Source organism: Oenanthe melanoleuca, chromosome 4 (assembly GCF_029582105.1).
Source record: "Oenanthe melanoleuca isolate GR-GAL-2019-014 chromosome 4, OMel1.0, whole genome shotgun sequence".
Taxonomy (NCBI): Eukaryota; Metazoa; Chordata; class Aves; order Passeriformes; family Muscicapidae; genus Oenanthe; species Oenanthe melanoleuca.
The window spans coordinates 21,970,863-21,992,010 of record NC_079337.1 but is presented as its reverse complement, the minus strand read 5'-3'; the positions used below and the strand labels follow the sequence as shown (position 1 = coordinate 21,992,010).

Genomic DNA, 21,148 nt, shown 5'->3' with positions numbered 1-21,148 from the left:
GGAGGAATTAAGGACTAAATGATACTGAATATGATTCATCAGTAATCAAAGCACAGAAAAACTGTACAAAAAAAAATGCACAAAGAAAAAATTTTGTGTTTCTGTAACAACAACTGCCAATGTTTATAAAATTATTGCTTAAACTTTTCAATATCAGCCAAAGCATTAAAGTAAATTATTTTATTTCAAAGATAATGAAACACATCCAGTTAAAATCTGGCCTCTTATCTTAAAATAATTGTATGTAAATGTAAATTTTACAAATGAGAGAAGTATTGTGGGTATTGATTTCCTTGGGCTCATTATGGGCTTAACATTTTTCTTTAATCATGGTTGGAGCATTCTGACCTTGTGTAGTTTGTTTATGGGGTTTTAGAGAATCCAGTATTTCAATCAAGTGACCTTGGCAGCCAAGCGGGATCAAGTTGGGGCACAAATCCAAAGTTCTCCAAAATGGCTCCAAAAATGTTCACTGACATAAATTCAAAAACTAAAAACTGAGGCTGACAGGACATGGTTTCTATGGTTTCCTAGTTTAATGCAAAGGCCAAAGTCCTTCTTTTTCAGTAGGTGCCAAAGGCTTACCTTGAAAAAATTCCCCCACTGCAGTAACACATGGAACATGTACTGTGTATTCTGAAAGTATAATTAAGATCTGAGAGAAAATTCATTATACTTTCTCTACACTGACCAGCATTACTTACCTAAAGCTTCTAAGCTCACTTAGAAGTGATTGTAGGAGATTGTAGTACACAGTATACACCAAATGGCTGCATGCCATTTTGACAAGTGCTTGTCAAAGCACTTGTGCAAGAAAACAAGTACTACCTGCCTTTAAATTGCACTAAAGGCATGAAGGGCTTTTTTAGTGGTAGGCCAAGAATCTGGTGGACCAGACAAGTAAAAATCAGCAGAGCTTGCTGCCTCTTGCCTTATTAGCAGCACTTTTCATGGAGGTGTCAACAGCTGCAACTCTGAAACGTGTTCCAATGTCATGAGGTTTTTCAGCAGATTTGCAGGACTAATTAAAGGAAAATGCTTCTTAATGCTCCTGTGACCTAATTCCCTGGTCTGTTTTTAATGGAACTGGGTAATTCTCTTTGTTTTCCTTCCACCTCAGTGATAATAAAAAGAGGCTTTTTGACTTTTCAGATTCTAGGTCAAACTTTTCTCTTGTGGAGGAGGGAGGAATAGACTTCCCTGATTCCAAGTCCTTCTGGAAAATTTAATCTGATCAAAAAATGCTTTCATTTTTTCTTGGATTTGTAGTCAGCTTAGTTCTGTGTGATGATGCCAAGAGCAAAGCAGCAACATGTGGCATTTGACTCTGCTTTCACAGTGCAGTTTGCAAATTTAGGGTTGAGAAAAAGAAAAAGTCTGTCTCATTACCTCATGTGCACTTACAAATGAGGTGGAACAATATAAATATGCAAGTTGTGTTTGTTTGTTTTGGGGATTGGCTGGTTGGGTTTTTTTAGTTGTCCTGCCTGTCCCATTGCACGCCCAGAATGAAGCAACAGCTCCTTACCCTTCCCTTGCACCAAATCTCCAACTCCTCCCGTGCCGTAGCCTGGTTAAAGGATTGCCTGTAGCTTCCCCATGCGTCTTCCCACAGCCATGGGAAAGGCAGCACAAAAAGCCTTTTCCGCGAGTACTGGATGCAGCGATAAAGATCTTCCTCCTGGCTGCCCTGACGGGTATCCAGAGCCTTGGATGGACAGGCTCAGGTCTGGGCTCCACGGGCTCAGCTCTGCTCCATCGTTCCCACCAACCTGACAGCTCGCACCTCGGCCAGCCTCCAGCCGCCTTTCCCGCCGTTCCCAAGGCTTGCGGGAAGCCCTCAGGAGCATCCCCAGCTGCAGCTGCTGGCCTGGGGAAGCTGTGGCTGTGGAGGAGGGCCTGTTGCTCCAGCAGCAGCAGCAGCCGAGCAGGAGGAGGAGCCGGAGCCGTTCCCTGAGGCTGCTCCCTCACGCTGTTCCCTCCCGCTCCCCGCACTCGGAGGCGCCGGCCCGAGGCTGCGCCGGGAGCGGGTCCCGGCTCGGGCCCCGCCGTGCCCAGGTGAGTGCTCTGCATCCCCGGGCTCCTTGCATCCCCGGGCTCCTTGCATCCCAGCCCCTGCAGCGGGAAGCTTGGCGGGGCTGCGAGCTGAGAGCGGGCTTGGCAGGCAGGAGGCTGCTCCCGCGCTTACTTAGCGCCTTTTTGTGGATGTTGATGTTTGGGTGTTTTGATCGTTGCCAGTGGCTCTGGTGGTGTTTGTGGAATTGCGTGTGCCTCGCTTTCTGTACCTTCTGCAGAGCTCGTGCCATGGGCATGCACGGGCTGTCCCTGTCACTCTGCTCTCCCTCACTGCCCACTCCAAAACAACTGAAATGAGAGCATCTCACACGAACCTTTCTGCTTTCAAAAGGAGAAAAGTGTATTTTACAGGGAGGTGCTAAAATAGATCTGTTCCTGGCTGGTTTCCATGGGATAGGCCTTAACCCTGAGCTATAAATTTCACTCCATGATTTCTCAATCACTGATTTCTGTTGGCATAGAAGGTGAAATTGAAAAACCAAAACAGCGTCCCTTACCCAAAAACCTGTGAACTTCCAAAAGACCCATGCTGGCATAAGTACCCTAACTACTCACTTTGGTTCCGTGTATCCAAAGGACAGGTCCTGAAAAAGGGTTCTTGATCCTGCCGAAGACCTGCCACAAAACAGATAAGCACAGCACTATTAGATTCCTCATTCACTCCCTGAAACCATTCCTGTTAAACAGTGTCCCTGCTTAGTCAATCTTTCCTGTCCCACACGCTGCCGTGAACTGCACTTTCAGGAGCTGAATCTGTGGCAAGGTGGACTTGCTTTTCTCAGACGTGCTAATGTATTTTGTGTCAAGAGCTACATGATTGAGCTGGGATATTGCCCGTGCAAAGCAGGATGGAGAACAATATCCTTCTGTCCTTTGCTTGCACACAAACCAAGTGCAAAATTAAATGCAGAAATCCACTCTGGGAAAGTGGTCAGTGAAGGGAAGGAGGCAGGCACTGGTAAGTTGCTGATACTTTCCATTCCACTTAGGAGGACTGGAATTTGTGAATTCCCAACCCCATGAAAGGATTTTTTAAAAAACCGAAAAGTATCACTGATATAATTAGAAAAAAACCCTAAACCCACAACTATTTGGTTCCGCTAGTACTAAAAATACAGAAAAGTACTGAAAATTGAGTAAATAAACACTTTACCTTTTAAAAGGAAGGGAAAAAAATCAGAACTATTAACTTAGAACACACTGAAAGTGTTTGCCTATGGCTCTGTATTTTCCTTCTACTGAGGTCATGCCTCAGGCCAGTTTTATACCAGAATATCTCAAATAAAACCTCATAGGTGTTAGAATGGCCCTTGTCTTTATGGTATCAGCCATTCCCAAATATCAAATATTTAATTTTAAACTTGAGCCTTGATAACTTTGAGAATCACTATTCTGACTTACTTCCAACCATCTAGCAAGGAAGGAATTTCTTGGCTCAGAAGTTCTGGCTTAATTTCACTGGTGTTTTATATAGCCAGAGCAATGTAAAAGACTTGAAGGAAATTTAGCTGATGGAGAATATCTGCCAGTCTTTGCTAGAAGAGAGAGTACTATCAAGCCTTGTCTCCAAATATGTGCCTGCCCCCCTTGATGGCTCACACCTGTGAAACTACAGTAAATATGTGCACCAAAAAATATCTGACATACAATACAGTGCACTGCCATATTTCTTGTTAGAATCTGTGGGACAGAAAGTGGACCAGTTAGAGTGAGCAGATACAATAATAATTATCCAAAAACTACAAAACTACTTGCATCTTATTTTCCACTCTGAGAAGTATCTCCATGGGATATAATCAGTAAAAAAGAGCCATGTTTAATCAGGCTGCAAGCTGTGAAAAGTCCTGATCTTTATTCAAACAGGTATCTTCACTTACTCAATGTGTTTGTAACTAGTAGCATCTACATAAACACGTTCTTAAAATTCCTCTGAAAATCAACCTGGATCAGCCAGGCTTAAGTTAGGGAAAAAAATATCCCCTCCTGAAGCTTTAGAAACCTCTTAGTTCTAGAAACTATAGCTGTTCTAACTTTATTAAATGGTCACTTGCATTGACATATACACAGGGCCTGTGACCCTTTCAGAACTAATGGTCCTACTAAGTGGTGCCAACAGCAAATAACCTTTATTATGTGCTGAAAGGAGGCACAAATGGATAAAGATGTACTACAGCCATACTTTTAAGAAGGAATGAAGAGGTTAGCACAGATAATTGTGATTCTAAAACTCAGATTTTGGTTTTGGGGGTTTTTTTATGCTTGAAGTTCTAAACTTAATACTGTTCTTCAGTTAGTTTCTGTCTCTTGTTCTTAGGTACAGCATACAGAGGGACATAAAAACCACTAAACTTGAAATTGGGCTGAGAGGATTTTTCCACCTGGTCTGTGAGGAATAGACAACACCACTGAGAAGTCATCCATTTGGAAAACAGTGATTATTTGCTTCTCTTAAACTTTTCCACCTTTATTTATGTCTTTAGGTTTACAACAATGGTAAAGGAAGATGTAAATGACAGTGAAGATTCTGAAACATCAGTATGTGAGAGAAATGGCATGATTCCCATGCATGAGCAAAGTGAGGTAATTAACTAGGATCTCAAAGTATCGTTCTAGTCAGAGACAACCTTCCTTTTCCTTCCTTCCTTTTTTAAGAATAAAACTCTTAATGTAAAAGGCACTTAAAAGTAAGCATACAGTGTTGAGAGTATCTCATTTAGATCTCTGTATGGCACATCTTTATGCATATGATGGTCACGGAATCATGGGGTGAACAAGTAACTCTGTGCTGAAAGCTCACGAGATTGGTGTTCCAGTCATGACTCTGAGTAGGGAATATATATATATAGGGAGAGAGAGAGAGAGAGAGAGAGAGAGAGAGGGAAGAGACAGAAAAATAATCAGAAATGTGGAACTATTACTGGAGAAGAGCCAAACCACATTATAAGCAGAATTCCATGTCTACACATGAATAATCATACAGGAAGGCAGATGATTAACTTGTCAAAAATAATGCTAAAATTAAGTGAGACATACCCAAAAATGGTCAAAACGTGCTTTGGTTATGAATATAGGTAAGTAGATGTACCAGTATAAGAGAAAAGCTTCAAGGAACTTCAAGGGAATAACTCCCAGGGTAGTATTTCTCCATCCCGACTTTGACTTAGCAGCTTGAGCCTTCCAGCAATGGATCATGTGAGTAAAGCTTGTGTTGGCCAGCTGTGCTGTTTCTTTCATCTTTGTTTTGTTATTTTGGTTCAAGGCTTTGCAACAGAAGTTATTTAGGAGTTACAGTAATAGCACCATCTCACTGGAATGATGCTAATCATTAACTGTATTGTGAAATCCAGTCTGGAAGCAGGACCTTATCAAATTGTAGAAAATATTAATAAATATTTAATTTTGTACAGAAGACAAGCTGAGCCTGGCCTGCTATTATTTTTTCTTCATTAAATATGGAAATACTGTTACTGCACAGGTGCTGTATCTATTAGGACAGGAGCCCTGTCAGTTGCAGATAAAAAGGCAAATGCCCTGCAGTTTCTCACGTGCAGTTCTTTGTGCCACACAAAAAACAAACACAGGGCCAGAAAAGCCAAAAATGCATCAAAGCTGGAGATTCCTAATTCCTGATTGTTTAGTTAACGTGGTCATCTTAGCCAGTGTGGATCCAGTGCATCTCAGCTGGCTTCAGGTGTTGCACACTACTTCAAATACATACAGTGCCACTTCTGAGGGAGTCTCCTTGTTTGCATTCAGCAGGGACCAACAGCAGATGCCAAGGGTACTGATGGGAATGTACAAACAGAAGAAACTGCTCTCTTGAACCACTGCACTCAGCAACCTCCAGAACCAACAGCAGGGTCTCCAGTACCCGCAAGAACATGGAGGCAAATATTTGCTTGTCCTCCTCAGGGTTTACTGGCCCAAACAGTGACAAATGGTATGTAAGAGACAGAGTTTAATTAAAATGAGAAATGGCAAATGGAATGCTTGTTTCTCTGAATGGGATGGTATCTGTCCACTGTCCTTGAAAATAATGAATGGAAATAGTTGTGTTTTAGTTATCTCACTGTTGTTTGAAGGTTTTAGCCAGAGAGGAAAAAAAGATGGAACAAAGGTTTGAATGAACAGCTTTTGTTTCTCCAGTCTCATGTGTTTACTATGGTAGGTGTGGTAGGCACTGCAAACTATTTTTATCAGAAGAAAGACCTCCTAATTTTTGTCTTGATGGTTTGTCCTCGATACCACAGTCTTGCAAAGCCAAGAGTCCTCACTACAAGGCAAACTGATCTATTTTGTTTAGAATTTGTCCTAAATTGAAAACTCCCAAAAGAGATGCCTGGCTAGCCAATTATTTAAGATTTTTCCCAACAAAAGACATTTCATGTGTCTTTGATTGCTTCCACTTGGAATTCTTAGGCTATGTTTCTAAATCTACTGGTCTACCTTTGCCACCTGTCATCCTCAAATAAGATGAAGAAAACTCCAATCTGAAAATGCAGGACATTTATTCAACACATTTTTTCTTCTCTTTCAGTCTTCTATGTTGTATGGATGCATGCCTGTCCTCACTGGACAACTGTCGGAACAGATTTGTGAACCTTGAAAGAACATAATGTTTTCACTTATTTTATAATATTTTCACACACTGTTCTCATAATATTTTTCAGGATTTTTCTCCCCTCTGTATTATCCTGCTTTGATTGCTGTATCATTGCTGTATTTGTACTCCAGATGTCCAGAGACATGACCCTCTTCAGAATTTTTTCCCAGGGGTAACAATGTATTGCATGAAGACATTCAGCCAAAAATGATGCTGCAATTCTTTTAAAAATGATACTGGAGCTGAATTCATCAGCTTGAAGATATGCCAGGCTGTTCAGCAGTAGTTCTGTGGTTCTGAAGTAGCTGAAGGAAGATAAGGAAATGCAAGATAAGTTAGTGACTTCGTTTTAAGTTTGGAACCTGTGAAGTGCTTTTCACAGCAGGCCAAGGCTCACTAAATTTATTTTGATATTTTATTATGTTCCTGTTACCAATTTTAAAGTATTTTAGCATCTGTAAAATCAGAACATGAGTTTAGGGGCCATCAAAGATTAACTGCATTGTTATGATTAAACTAATTTTTAAGGTAAATAATTTCATTTCTAAAAGTCATGGTTAACTTTTTTTCTTTAATAGCAAAACAAAAGTGATCTAATAGCCAAGTTGTTTCTGAGAGATGATTAAATATTAATTATTTTTTATTTTGTTCCAGTTGCATTTGTGGTCCTGGTTTGGGCTGTGCTTTGGTCCATAACTGGGGCTGAGTGTCTCCCAGGTGGAAATCTCTTTGGAATTCTATTTCTTTATTTCTTTGCTGTCATCGGAGGTAGAATTTTTGGATTCATTAAAATAGGAACGCTGCCCCCTCTTCCTGCTCTTCTGGGTAAGATATCCTTCCTTCTTTTCTTCCTGCATATTTTGTATTGTTTAAACTATCAAGTAGTATCTGTACAGTAGACATGTTTGGATTGGGAACAAATAAACTGTGTCACATTCAAAATCTGTAGCTTTTCCAAATGATGTTTTCTGGTCCTTTCTGAAAAAGTGCAAAATTCCCCAGACTGACTCAGGTGAAATTAACTAAGGCTCTCTGCTTAACTCTTTGTGGGTCAGAGAACTGTATGCCTACAGACTCAAAGTTTATTGTCCATCAGACCTTTCTGTCACAGTTACTTAAAATTTGGGTTTAATACCACCAAACAGGAATTATAATCCAGATACCATCTTACAGTAGAATAGTAATCTCTTTTCAAAATTGTTGCTGAGCTGTTTCTTTAGTATCTCACACTGTGAATGTGTTTTCTGAAGAAGACATTACAGCAATTCCCTACTACTAGTAGTCCAAAGGATTTCTTTCTTCTCCTTCCTTTATGTCAAGATAATTGAAACCTGAGAAAATAAATCCAAAATAATTCTTCTGCAGAGTTATTCTGATTCAATCATAACATTTTTTCACATCAACATCCTATTTTACGTAGAAATACAAAATAGAAGTGACAGATGAAAATAATGTTAATTCTGACACCTTTAAAATCTGTTCAGGTTTCTTTCCTAGAGAAGGTTTTATATTTGCTTAGATGAGTACAATATTTTGAAGTGCTGTGATGTCAGTGAAGCCAGAAGCTCCAGGTTCTTCTCACCAGCTGTGTCCTGTCCCCTTGCTATGCTTAGTGCATAAATGAGTAAAGCTGTTGACACACAGTAAAACTCCTCCTGCAGGGTGGGCCTGCAGTGCCCAGATGTGATTCTGCAGCCTGCACAGCTGGTGCTGTGCCTCACACAGGAGCTCCACACACAGCAGCGTGTGTAAGCTCTTGTGCTGCCTAATTTCACCAGAGAAAAGAAATTCAAATGAGAGGGAGGGAGGTTTTGCATATGGCATGCATGCCTGCAGTATGAACCCGGAATGTCACACGCAGGGAGTCTGCCCTTTCTAAGTAAACACTCCTCTTAAACAAATAAAACTATTTCTGGCCATTTGGATTCTGCCTGTTTGGAGTTTTTTAATTACATCTGTATCCAAAAGTTATGGGTTCAGCATGAAACTGCTTGTCAGACAGGTAATACTGGACACCAGAAACTTCAGCATGACAGCACATGTCTCTTGAGTTGTTTAGGACAGAGTTCATTGTTCAATCCCCAGTCTTTGAGGAAAATTGGAGAAATCCATGACTCAGAAGACAAGATAGACAATGTCTGTGAATATTCTGTTTTTACATTAAAAATACAAACCTTCTGCTCTTACATACCTAAAACCCACTTTTGCAGTAGAGTGTAAGGTGGCTGGCTGAGCACTTAAGCATTTCATTGGAGCTTCTCTTTCTCAGGAAAAAAGGAGTGAAATTGGTACTGAAACAACCACATAATATATTTTATCTGCATGTTACAGAGAGATTTCTGCAGCAGGAAACATGGAGCAAATCAGTTAAGATATCCTTTGAGGTGGAGATTTTTGCTTTGTTAAGTAGATTTCCAGTGTAGCTCCAGTGACTTGGACCCTCATGCAAGTGTTGCAAAGAGCATGTGATCACAGTGCCATCCTGATATCATTGTCATAAGGTATCACAGATTAATCATGACACTGTATTTTTCCAGGAGGTGGTAGAAACAGTGTCTGAAAGTTAAGGGTGTCCCAGGACAAATCAAGTTCACAGTCAAGGCTCACATTCAGCTGGGACCAATCTGAGCACACTGATTTGTTTACTTTTTGTATTTTTATAGTTTCCCATTTCTAAACATGACTAATATAAAATTATGCCACAAAAATGTATCTTTGAATCATCAGAAGTCACAATGAATCTCTGTAGGTCCATATTTATAGTCAGTTTTTCCTGTACTTTTCCATATCCTTCTAGAGCTGTGGCTTTGATAGCTTTGCAGGAAGTCTCTGACTGGACAATTTTACTAATATTTGTAAAAGGTTGTATCTTGCAAGTAGCTCAAATACAGGATAAGACAAAGTTTCTGATTTCCCTTTCCCTTTTTGTCCCCTCTTCGTATAAGAGTCTCATTGCCAAAGCACTTAAAAATGTTTTAAATTAGTCCATGATGAGCAGGTTTAGATTATATTTCCTAATGAATGCAGCATTGTGGTTCCAGTGATACCTTCATTTCTTACAACTAAGAGGATTTTTAACAATTCCCAGCTTCTGAGATAAATACACTATATTAGATGATCTTCCTATTTTTGCATTAAAACAAGCTAACAAGAAAAAAGTGTAGAGGTGTCTTTGCTTATGGTAAGTATGACCTGCTCTTGGTAAACAAAGCAGAATTCTTCTGACTCAGACTAAAGCTGTGTATCAACATCCTGCTGATTTATTCATTGGTGACATGCTGTGTTCATAGGCCACTTTTACTGCTTCAAATGTGTTCTTCTCTTCTTGTTCCTCAGTCCCATTGTTAAAACATTGCTAATAATTTGGAATACAAATTGTTTCTTTTTCTCTCATAAAAACATGATATGGTGTCTGTTTTAAAGAGAGCTGTGCAAGCTTTTATTGTGCAATAAAAAACCATTATTTGACAGAAGCTTATTTGCTTTGACTTAAGGGATGCTACTTGCTGGTTTCCTAATCCGAAATACCCCGTTCATCAGTGACCTTGTCCAGATAAACCTACACTGGTCTGCAGCACTGAGGAATATTGCTCTTTCCATTATCTTGACCCGAGCAGGACTCGGCCTGGATCCAAAGGTATGGCACCAGCCATTTGTGTGTGGCAGACTGTACAACAGCAATCAAAAAGAATAGAGTAATTGGTTCAATTAAAAATATTGAACTGCTCAGTCATGGTGCTTCTGCAGATTAGATCATTACAGAAAGCATAGTTTCTATTGTATAATTATATATACATGTATATGTACAGTGTTAATATTGGCAGCTGGATTTTTACATTAGGTAAGCAATCAAAAAGAGAAAAAAAACTGAAGAAAATTGATTTTATGATTATTTTCATTTCCTGAATTTTGTGAGCAGAACAAATTGAGGATGTGTGCGCTGTCACGGTCCGTCAGGAAGAGTTTACAGTCCCTGACAAACTCCCTGTTACTTTATACTGAAAATTTGAAGTAATCGAAGGGATCCCCAGTCCTTGAAAGAGAATGTTTTTTGTATGGCCAGAAATCAAAAAAACCCAACCAATCACAAAAGTATAAACCCTGTGTAACTTTTTTTTTAGTCATTACCATTTTAATGCAAATATGTTAATTGCAAAGATGAATCCTGCTGCACTACTGAAACAATTATTCTCATCAACAATTAAGCCCCTAACAGTCTTGTGAACAAAAAATAGTCTCTACACCCTAGGAAACATGATATTTCACAAGTTGATGAAGGCAAGGTTTTGCTTATTCAAAATGAGCTGGCTGAAGCAAAGCTGTACCATATTGAGCCCTGTCTGTTGAAGGAACCACTCAGAATTTATATAAAACTTAGGTAAAGTATGGGTAGTTTAGAACATCTAAACTGATTTTTCTTAACCAAGAAAAACTAGAGAGTTGCCAATGCTTCAGCTGTTTAGGAAAATAAGGTTTTGTCAATATTGAAAAGTATCTGTTTTCCTATATTATCATCATCTTATTTTCCAAGACATTGAGGCTTGTATGAGCATGAGCTGTGTGTTGTTAGACACAGTTTGGACGCCCAGTTCTGCTAGACTGCATTTCTTTCTATTTCATGGCAACTTTTTTTGCTTTTCATTTTTGACTCCTTTTTCTTCCATGTGGTGACAAAACTGTCATTTGGACTTTGTGTGTGGCAATGCTTTCATGCAGTTACAATTGTTCCTCATGTAATTGAAACTGCAAAGAGAAAGAAGTGAGTTTCTCTTCTCAGCCCTGATTATGCTGGGATAAACTGGACTGGTAAAAAGGGGAACTCACTGATTTTTTTTATTTATTTTCTTTTCATTCCATGTCAAAATTAGGTATCCATCCTAGCAGACTCATGTTTGTGACTACCTATTAAAGACAGCTGTTAGAAGAAATACACCAATTCAGAGAACATTTTTTTAAAGCTGCTGTGCCAAAAGGAGCTTCATTTCTGAATATCAAGTGAGAGACAACTGAAAAATGCTTGGCTCCTTGTGCCAAGTTTATGTAGTTCTACAACTTTTCATGATTTGTTCATAGATTCTGGCATAATTTTTGGGGGTACTCATTCACAAATGACAAGAAGCCAAACAGAATTTTCTGTTACTCCTTCCTATGACATTTGGGAACCTTGTCAAACCTTGATTCACTGCCACACTTTAAATTTTCAATCCAAATCCGTTTGGGCTTGGGTTTATCACTAGTTTAGGCCATGTCATGTCCTACAGTGCAGCTCAGACAGATTCTTTAGCAAGCCATATCAGATTGTAAATGTTTTTCCTCTCTGTCAAGCCAAGGGTACTGACACTGTTGTGCCTGTATGATTGCAGGCTCTTAAGAAGCTCAAAGGTGTGTGTTTACGGCTTGCTTTCGGCCCGTGCCTCTCAGAAACAGGCACAGCTGCTGTCCTTGCCTACATGTTCCTGCATTTGCCGTGGCAGTGGGGATTTATATTAGGGTAACGTACTGCCTTTTCTCCTGTATGACAAAAGTGCCAGTTTTCAGGCTGCAGCTGAATGATCCAAGTGTTGTTGGCTCTCTGTGCCAAGCATAGACCTCAGTTCAATGCCTATTGGGAAGCTGTGCTTAGTCCCTGTGGTCTTTTGCTTACCATTTATGTCTAGCTCTGTGGCTAATTTAAAGGTCATATTTTCAGGCTTCGGAGGAGTATTTGCATTGTTACTCTTCTGTGTTTGTGACCTGAGTACTTGAAGGAAGAAAGATAGTGCAATCCCTGAGTCTTGAACCACAACACAGGGGGCTCTTTAGGGACAGAAAACTATACCACAGTTTGGAAAATTTTCATACTGGAATTCAGAACTTCCACACAGAGAGATGCACATAGGGCAGCCTTCCTGTCACAGGTCAAGGATAAGGATATAGCATGGTATATTCTAGAGTAACATGCTTCAAGAGAAGACCTTTTCCATCTAGTCCTGTAAATTGGTGGACTTGGGCCAGGCCCATACAGTAGAACCAGATGGGTGAACTCCTTCTCTGACACATGCTGAATTTTATTAGAAGGAACTGGGCTACTGAGTCATAAGCACGTCTAGACCAGGTTTCCAAATGGGCCAATCAAGGCATCTGTCAGGGAGTGTAACTGGCCTGCAGTGGAGACTCCAGTTTTAGTCAGTGGAGCCCTTTACTTTTAATGTTACTGAGTTGGGCAGAAAGTAAGAGCTGATTGCAGATCTGCATAGAAATATCCCTGCTTGTAATTAGAGGGGAAAGGTTAGGAAAATACTTTACATAAAGGTCTACTTACTTATATTTCAAAAGAATTAAGGTCAGAACATTTTGAAGTTTTTTTAGTTTCGTGCATTTTTGAGATGCTGAACCTATGTGTTTTCAGTTTTGTTCTAGGTGCAGTCTCCCCTGCTGTGGTGGTTCCCTCCATGCTGATTTTACAAGCTGGGGGTTATGGGGTGGAGAAAGGTGTCCCAACTTTGTTAATGGCAGCTGGCAGCATCGATGACATTCTGGCTATCACAGGCTTCAACACTTGCCTTGGGATGGCTTTCTCTTCTGGTATGCTGGTTAATCTGTACGTGATGAAATGCAGAACAATGATATTTTGGAGAATGTGTGCTCTGTTATGGCTGACTGGTTTGTAACTTAATGGCATCTCATTATAAAATTCACATACAGCCTTAAATACTGAGATGGAAATTGCCCATGTTCAAAAGTTAGTGTAACATTGTCAGCTCTGAGTTGTGGGTCACAATAACTTTCAGAGAACATTTTTCCCTCACTGCTCTCTTAGCTGCCAAATCTGGGCCCTACGTGCCCAGCATGGTGCTTTGAAATTTCACTTGGGTTTGGCAGCATTCTTACAGTGGCTCTTTCTCTGCCTTCTCTTGCACACTTTCTTGGCATGAGCTTTCAGAGAAAAAAAGTTGCACCATCCAATTCCTTCAGGCCCATAGGTTCCCTCCTGAACTCCTTTGCCCCAAGTAATTTAAAGCAGACAGTGTCCTGGAATCACCCTCATAGGTGTAGAGCATGGTTTGAGTGAAGATCTGTGTATGGCTTACTTAACATGTTTTTCTTTTGTGAAATAGGTTCTACTCTGTACAATGTGCTCCGTGGAGTACTCGAGGTTGCTGTTGGCATAGCAGCTGGGGGAATTCTGGGAATGTTCATTCGCTATTTCCCAAGCCATGACCAGGTAAAAAACATAGTTTAAAAAAAATTACAATAAAGTGATTCTTTACTAAGGGATTATTATCTTTAGTTATTAATTTCCAAGCTTCTTGTGAAGCTGGTTTTGGGGAAAGCTTTTTACAGTGCTAGCAGATTCCAGATTACAAAACGTATCGAGTGAGGATGTGTTTTAAAGGAGATTATTTATTTACTGCACCAACAATAATGTATGATCTCACAGTCCTTCCTGATGGAAGTTCACCATCCTGCTCTCATTGAAGGTAGTGGAAATGGAGGAAAGGTCTCATACCTATTGCAGACAGTAAAATAATAATTTATTAGATTGATACAGGACACATTTACTTCTTTAAGGTGTATCCAGTAGGCCTAAGATTCAAAATTAATTAAGCAGATGTATTAGTGGTTTTAAGTGATTGATCATTTCATTAGTATTAATTAAATGTGTTATTTTCCATTACAATTACATTTATAGAAAGTGGTAGATTAATTTTCTATTGAAGGATAATTAAAGGAACAGAAAAATGTGGAAGAATGTAGATATTCTCTGGACTACCAAACTTGTTTTCAGAGCATCTATTGCCCTCAGTGGCATCAAGTTTTCTTATTAAACAATGTAAGAAGTGTGATACAAGAGCTAAACAGTTAGGTAGAAATGAGGAACAATGGTAGATAACTGTCTGCTGTGAGACTGAATGAAATAAAACTAGGTTATTCCTAGCAAATGGTTGACTTGTCCTTAAAAACATCTGGCGGCAAAGATTTCACCTTTCCTTGGATAAACTGTTGTAACACTTGACTGCACAGGCAGAAAATCCTGCTATCGCAGAGTTGAGGCAGAGCTGGTGGAACAGAGCATCATGTTCCTTGTGATAAAAATAGCCTAGTGGCAATAAGAATTTGGATGGGCAGAGGAAAACAAAATTACATGTTCAAAATTTGTATTCTTAGGAATTAATGTCTGAAAAAAATCCTCAAGTTTCGAGTGAGTTCAAGACTCACTTGAAAGCTTTGATTCCTTAAAAATTATTAACTTTTAATTTTCTTTTCAAGTTCTTATTTTCAAAATTAACAGAAGTAACTTTTCCCCCATTTCTGAAAGAAATTCACTTTTTTTTTGTCTCTTTCCTTGGCTGCAGGCATCTTTGGCATGGAAGAGATCATATTTTGTACTTGGACTGTCCATGTTTGCTGTTTTTGGCAGCATCTACTTTGGCTTCCCTGGATCAGGAGGGCTCTGCACATTAGTCTTAGCTTTTGTTGCAGGTGTGGGATGGTCTGATGAAAAGGTGAATGTTTACATAAGAACCATACCATATCCAAAGTCTGGTGAATGTACAGCCTGACAGGAGCTTGAATTTCTCTCAGGAGTGGTAATGGTATATTTGTGAAGCGTTAGAAGGTGCACAGATTCAACAAACAAACAAAAAAAAAAAAAACCACCAAACCAAGCAGCACATTCTACATTTGTTTTGGAAGTCTTTAGTGTGTCCCATGCCAGAAAGTTAAAATGTATGTCAGTAGAGCAGTATGTATGCCAATACAAAGCCTGGCATACTGATTGAGAAATGCTCAGCTTTTCTTAGACATCTTAAGCCATATGAAGGAGACTTAGTTGTTAAGGCACTTGACAGTAGCAATCCAAAGATTTAATTTCCAGCTCTATGAGTGTCTCTACACAGTCACTTTATGGTAAAATTTACAAGTGGGTGTCCAAGATTCAGTTGTGGACATGGCCTGAATATCCTGAGGGTTTGTTCCCTGTGGTTTGGAGGGGATGAAATGAAAAGCAGTGATTAACTATCGTCTCTCATATTTCCCAAATCCCAGCCAGTGTAACTTGGATAACTTAGAGAGCAGGATGCACACAATAAATAATTATGTAAGGCCATTAAAAACGTACAAAAGACTGCTTTTTAGTCACTTTCTCTTAGGTACTAGCCTACTTCATCTCAGTGCTGCTGCCCCACTGCCTTTCTGTACCTTGCTATGTCTGACTGCCTCTTTTGCTTGATACCATCTACATTTAATGTTTTGAGGGCATCTTTGTCTCCACAGCTATAGCTTTGTGACATTCAGAGGAGAAGGCAAAGACAAGGGAAAGGGGATTAGATATAGTAGAGTCCATGTTATTATCCCCATCTTATCCCAGACTTTAGTAAGATCTCAAGTTTGTTACAGTAATGAAAAGAAACTAAGATTGTCCAATTTTAAAGGATGTTTTCATCTCTCTTCTTGGGACTCAACTAGTTAAGTACATTACAACTGATCAAGCTCTCTACTGGAAAGCTTTTAAACCATTTCATGAGGAAGGACCTTAAAAGAGTATATGCAGTCTATAAAGGCTTAGTTTAAATTCTTTTGATCTGTGAATGCAGCTTCATGGCCTTATATTGATGTCAAATGCCTTAGTTCTTTTTTTCTCAGATAGAGATAGAGGTGTCTGTGTACTCAATATATTACCAAGGTTTTCCTGCTGAACTTCTCAAAGGCCACTGCCTCCCACTGTCCATAATGGAAGGCACTTGACAAACACTATCTACAGAGAACAGTGAACATTGAACCTATTCCTGGAACAGTCAAATGGGCAGTAAATAGACTGAAATCTGTAAAGAGGTGATTTCTTTCTTTTTTTGTTTTGTTTTGTTTTGTTTTTCATTTTGCCACAACTGAAAAGGGTGAAATAACAAGGAGAAATGAAGCAAAAATGTTTAGATATATATATATATTTCCACCTCATTTTCTTTAAGGTTACATAAGTTTTTGTATGACTGTAACCTGCCATTCCATTGACAGAAGAGCAAGAGGTGTTGCAGAATCAGTCCCAAAGAGAATATCAAGGATGGGACATGTCAAGGTTCTGGATTGATTATTAAGTGACAGGGCACTGCACTTATATTTTCCACACACTCCAGCCTGAAGGTTAATTTGCTATTGTAGAACCCATTTAATTAAAAGACAAGTGCTGTTTTATATGCTATGTGTACCTTTTCATGTAAGTGGAAGATTCCTGTTTACCCTGGTAGTAGTTATTTTAGGAAAATTGTGTAAAGTTCAAATATGAGGAGAAAATATGGTTTTGCCTTTATACACTATATTGCAGTGGAAAGTTCAGCACTTGTTCCTGGTATGTGATTTCAGACTTGCTCAGACTGACTTTGCCCCTGCTGACATGGAGAGAGGCTTCTGACTGAGTGCAGCACAAACAGAGTTAGGTCATGACTGAAACCTGGGAGAGTCTGACTCTGCTCAGCTACAAATGGAAGAGCATGTTTAGGCATGCTGTTCCCAAAGGCTCAGAAACTTCATGGCAAAGCTGAAATTGAAGTTGAAATTACATCTTTCTAAATACTGAAAATCAACAATGCTTTATTTTCCTCCTCTTGTCTGCAAACTGTTCTGTTACTGTTCAAACACCAGTGGTTTTTATTTCTCCTCTCAAGACATCAAACATTTATTTACTAGGACAGCTAGACTCAGTCTGACCTTCAAAAGTCTGCAGATGATTTTGAATGTTTTAGTATTAGGTCAAAGAAAGAGGAGCAATTCTGGACAATCTTTATGAAACATTTTCACTTTGTCCTATGATTACCTAACTGTTGTGTCTGCTTGGCCATCTTTTTGTGAATTTACAGATTAGTTTTGTTTTTATTGCAGAGGGAAATAGAAAAAATTGTGGCAGTTGCTTGGAATATCTTTCAACCTTTTCTTTTTGGTTTAATTGGAGCAGAAGTATCCATTACATCTCTTAGGCCTGAAACTGTTGGTAAGCTCATTCAGAAATTACCCAGATTTCATTACTGGCTTTGAAAGAATCTCTATTATTAAGTAATCTAAAATAAAGCAGACTATAACTGACCCCAAAAAAAAATCAAAAAGCCAGAAGCATCTATGCACAAAAGTACTGAGAAATGTTTGTCTGTTGCAGGGCTCTGTGTTGCTATATTAGGCATTGCCCTAGTTGTGCGAATTGTAGCAACGTTCCTGATGGTGTCTTTTGCTGGGTTTAATTTCAAGGAGAAGGTATTTGTCTCACTGGCATGGATTCCCAAAGCCACTGTCCAGGTAAACAATCCAACGTCACTTTCATTCCAAAAATGCTAAAGGCTAAATCTACTTTGTTTAGCAAAGCTCCCTGTAACTAGCACAGCAGCAAGCAGGGAAAGGTTCAGGCTCAGTGACAGCTGAGTGTAGTATATTGACTGTTCATACTCTAAAACACTCTAACTGCTTGAAAAGTGTGTGGAGAACCTTCTATGTGCAGGTGTTTTGCTTGCATCCTGGGTTTACTTTTAATAATGGCAGTGATTTGTTCATACACCACAGGAAATTTAACAATTTCTCAGCCATTGCTGATTATTGTGCCTTCATATACAGATTCTGAGAACTCACAAAGATAAAAGCATTTCCCTCTTACACAGGAAGTGTCTGCAAGGACAGTCACATCAGGACTCAGAATGCGTTTCAGTCTGGGATCATTTTGGTAAGGAGTAGTCTGAAAGCCATATTAATAGAGATGCCTCACGCTGGCTACATTCCTACTCCTTTCAGTGATTCCAGTCATTTCAGTGATTGTCAAGTCATTTAGATTTTGCCTCAATAGCATGATTACTTGCAAACAAAAGTTAATAATAAAAACAGGTAGGCCTATTACATGATCAGTGAATTAAATGTTCAGAAGCTGCCACTAATTGACTATTGTCAGGATACATTCTCCAAGTGTGACATTTTAACAGCTGCAATACACAATATACTGGCCTATTTCATTAATCACATATTCTCCAGAAATGTGGATAAAATGGCAGCTAAGCAATGTTCTTCATGGGAGGAAAAATCACACAGATAAACTCATTAGCTTAGGAAATTCCAAGCATAGTCAAGTGAAAATTGTTCTCATAGGTGTAATATATTGTTTATTTTTTTTGTACATTCTAGAAACAAATGGGTTGAATGTACTAAAAATGTCAAATTTATGTGAAATGTTGACTAATGATAGGTTCCCTTTTTTCCTCATTCAGTTTAAAGATTACCTGCTCCATCTCAGCAATGTTTTCTTCCCTGCAGGCTGCAATAGGTTCTCTTGCCCTGGATACAGCAAGACGACATCAAGATGAGCAACTGGAAAAGTATGGAATGGATGTACTGACAGTTGCTTTCTTGGCTATCTTGATCACTGCTCCAATTGGAGCCCTGGTTATCGGCTTAGCAGGGCCCAGACTTTTGCAGAAGGCTCAGACAAATAGCAAGGAGGATGAGGAAGGTGCAGAGGTTGGAGAAGAGGCGAAGGCTGGTGAACCTTCGTAAGAGAGACAACTACAGCAATCTGCTCCTTCAACCCTGACACTTTTGTTGAGTAAAGATGGCACGTCTCTAATCTTTCTGGAGGAACCTAAAACTATCAGTTACCCCTGCTATTTTTAAAGCAGTCCTGGTGGAGTTCTATAAAATATTTTTATGTGATGATCGTGCCTTTAGATGAAATAGCTGAACATACAGTGAATAAGATGACCTGGCAGTGAGTCACTGAGAACTTAGCAGTCAAGAGTTGCTTGAAATGTGTGGGTGGTGAGGCCAGAGAGAGGGTCAGAATTGTTGAGGCATGGAGTGGAGTCATGAGGTAGAATATAAACAGAAAAAGATGGAGACTAATGTGAGTAACTTCTTGATGGTTGAAACTGGGCTGTGAGATGACAAGTTCCACAACTCAAAGAAAGCAATTTCCAAGTAAGAGATTGCTGACACATAGTGAACAAGTCCTGCCATGGGTTGGTGATTCTCTCTCCTTCCTCATTTGAGTTCTAAAACCTGCCTTTGCTTATTGCTGTTCTTCCTCATGGCTGAGGCACTCCTTTGTGCCTTCAAGGACTGCCAGCTCTGGTCATAGCAAGGAACAGCAAGTGGCACTTACATGCTCAAGGAGACAGCTGGGGCCATCCTAGACTGTGGTAATAGAGATGTTGGTGCCATCAGAAAAAAGGAGAGGGCCTGAAAATGGGATGAGGGTTGTGGGGTGGCTATAAGGACTGGGGATAGGTTGTATGGGATTGGGATGGCTGCATCTTCACCTGTGTACCTCTGCCTTCACACAACATGTTCTACAGCCAGGAGTAACCTCTGTTGATCAAAATCCTGCTCTTGCCTTTTAGATTTGGTACCACTTGACAGATACCAGTAAATCTGTCTGCCTCTGCTATGTTTTGTACAACTAGCTCCAAGTAAGTTAGTAACTCCATTCGGAGGTATGAGGTCAGTACAGCGTCCCTCAGAAACTGGAAGTTACTTTGTTATTTTTTGGAAAGGCTATTAGATCCTGCTAGTAACTGAGGCAGACAACACCCTCCTGCAGATTTCTACACTATAGTTCACTGAACTAATTTTACAGGATACTGTGTAGAATACATTTGATGGTGTCTAGATTTTCGCATTAGTAAGAACTAATAATTTCTATTTTAGCTTTTAAATTTTTAATATGCAAAAAAAATGTACAAAAATACTTTTAACTACTTAAATACTTCTAATGTTGACACTGTACTATTTACAGAGAGTCATATGTCATACAGATGAGCTGTATATAGCTCAATATGTATGCCTTTGTATAAGCCTTACTCTCCAAGCAAAAAGAAAGCTTCCTGAGAAATACTTAAATTTCATAGCCTGCAGTTTCAGCACAATGATAAAAATACCAGGAAATTCTTTGGTAAGTTTTCTCTTAACAGTTGTCATTTACATTATATTTTTCTAACTATGCATACTTCTGTTCTCTCTGCTTCCTCGGGAATGTACCATCTTTAGTTCAGTTTGTCTCCTGACCTGAAAGGAAGATGCTTTCAGATGGCACCTGATGGGTTTGAAGCTAGAGCAGTGGTTAAGGCTGCTGTGCTTGGTTGTTATTGAGACATACCTGGACTTCTGTGCCTGTTCTACTTCACCTGCACTCCTGCTGTTCCCCTGGCCCACTCCTGTTCAGCATCTTTATTGATGATCTGGATAAAGGGGATTGAGTGCACCCCCAATAAATTCATGGACAACACAGAGCTGGGTGGCAATGTCGATCTGCTGGAGGGCAGGAAGGCTCTGCAGGGGATCTGGACATGCTGGATCATGGGCCAAGGCCAGTTGTGAGGTGCCAAGTCCTGCCCTTGGGTCACAGCAGCCCCAGGCAGTGCCACAGGCTGGGGACAGAGTGGCTGAGGAGCTGTCCATGGAAAAGGACCTGGGGGTGCTGGTCAGCAGTGGCTGAAGAGGAGCCAGCTGTGCCCAGGGGGCCAAGAA

At 39.8% G+C, this 21,148-nt stretch overlaps 1 protein-coding gene across 4 annotated transcripts; it reads left to right on the top strand.

Annotated features, from left to right (window-relative positions):
* Window positions 1-1,045: 1,045 nt before the first annotated feature.
* Window positions 1,046-20,906, top strand: SLC9B2 (solute carrier family 9 member B2). Of its 4 annotated transcripts, XM_056489382.1 has the most exons (13): window positions 1,046-2,058; window positions 4,557-4,656; window positions 5,833-6,016; window positions 7,334-7,504; window positions 10,174-10,316; window positions 12,043-12,170; window positions 13,068-13,243; window positions 13,777-13,883; window positions 15,016-15,165; window positions 17,534-17,642; window positions 17,805-17,941; window positions 18,941-19,002; window positions 20,669-20,906. In XM_056489382.1, the coding sequence occupies exons 2-13, from the start codon at window positions 4,567-4,569 to the stop codon at window positions 20,688-20,690; spliced, it is 1,479 nt and encodes a 492-aa protein (XP_056345357.1). In that variant the 5' UTR covers window positions 1,046-2,058; window positions 4,557-4,566; the 3' UTR covers window positions 20,691-20,906. The 4 variants fall into 4 exon arrangements, with proteins under 4 accessions (XP_056345357.1, XP_056345356.1, XP_056345354.1 ...); XM_056489381.1 differs by having other exon boundaries at window positions 5,836-6,016; window positions 18,941-20,906; XM_056489379.1 differs by having other exon boundaries at window positions 18,941-20,906.
* Window positions 20,907-21,148: the final 242 nt, after the last annotated feature.

Excerpts from the sequence above, each read along its gene's own strand:
- SLC9B2 (XM_056489379.1), top strand. The coding sequence starts at position 4,567 with ATGGTAAAGGAAGATGTAAATGACAGTGAAGATTCTGAAACATCAGTA. Across the intron at positions 12,171-13,067 it reads CAGTGGGGATTTATATTAGG|TTTTGTTCTAGGTGCAGTCT; the intron begins GTAACGTACTGC and ends ATGTGTTTTCAG. Across the intron at positions 17,942-18,940 it reads TTCCCAAAGCCACTGTCCAG|GCTGCAATAGGTTCTCTTGC; the intron begins GTAAACAATCCA and ends TCTTCCCTGCAG.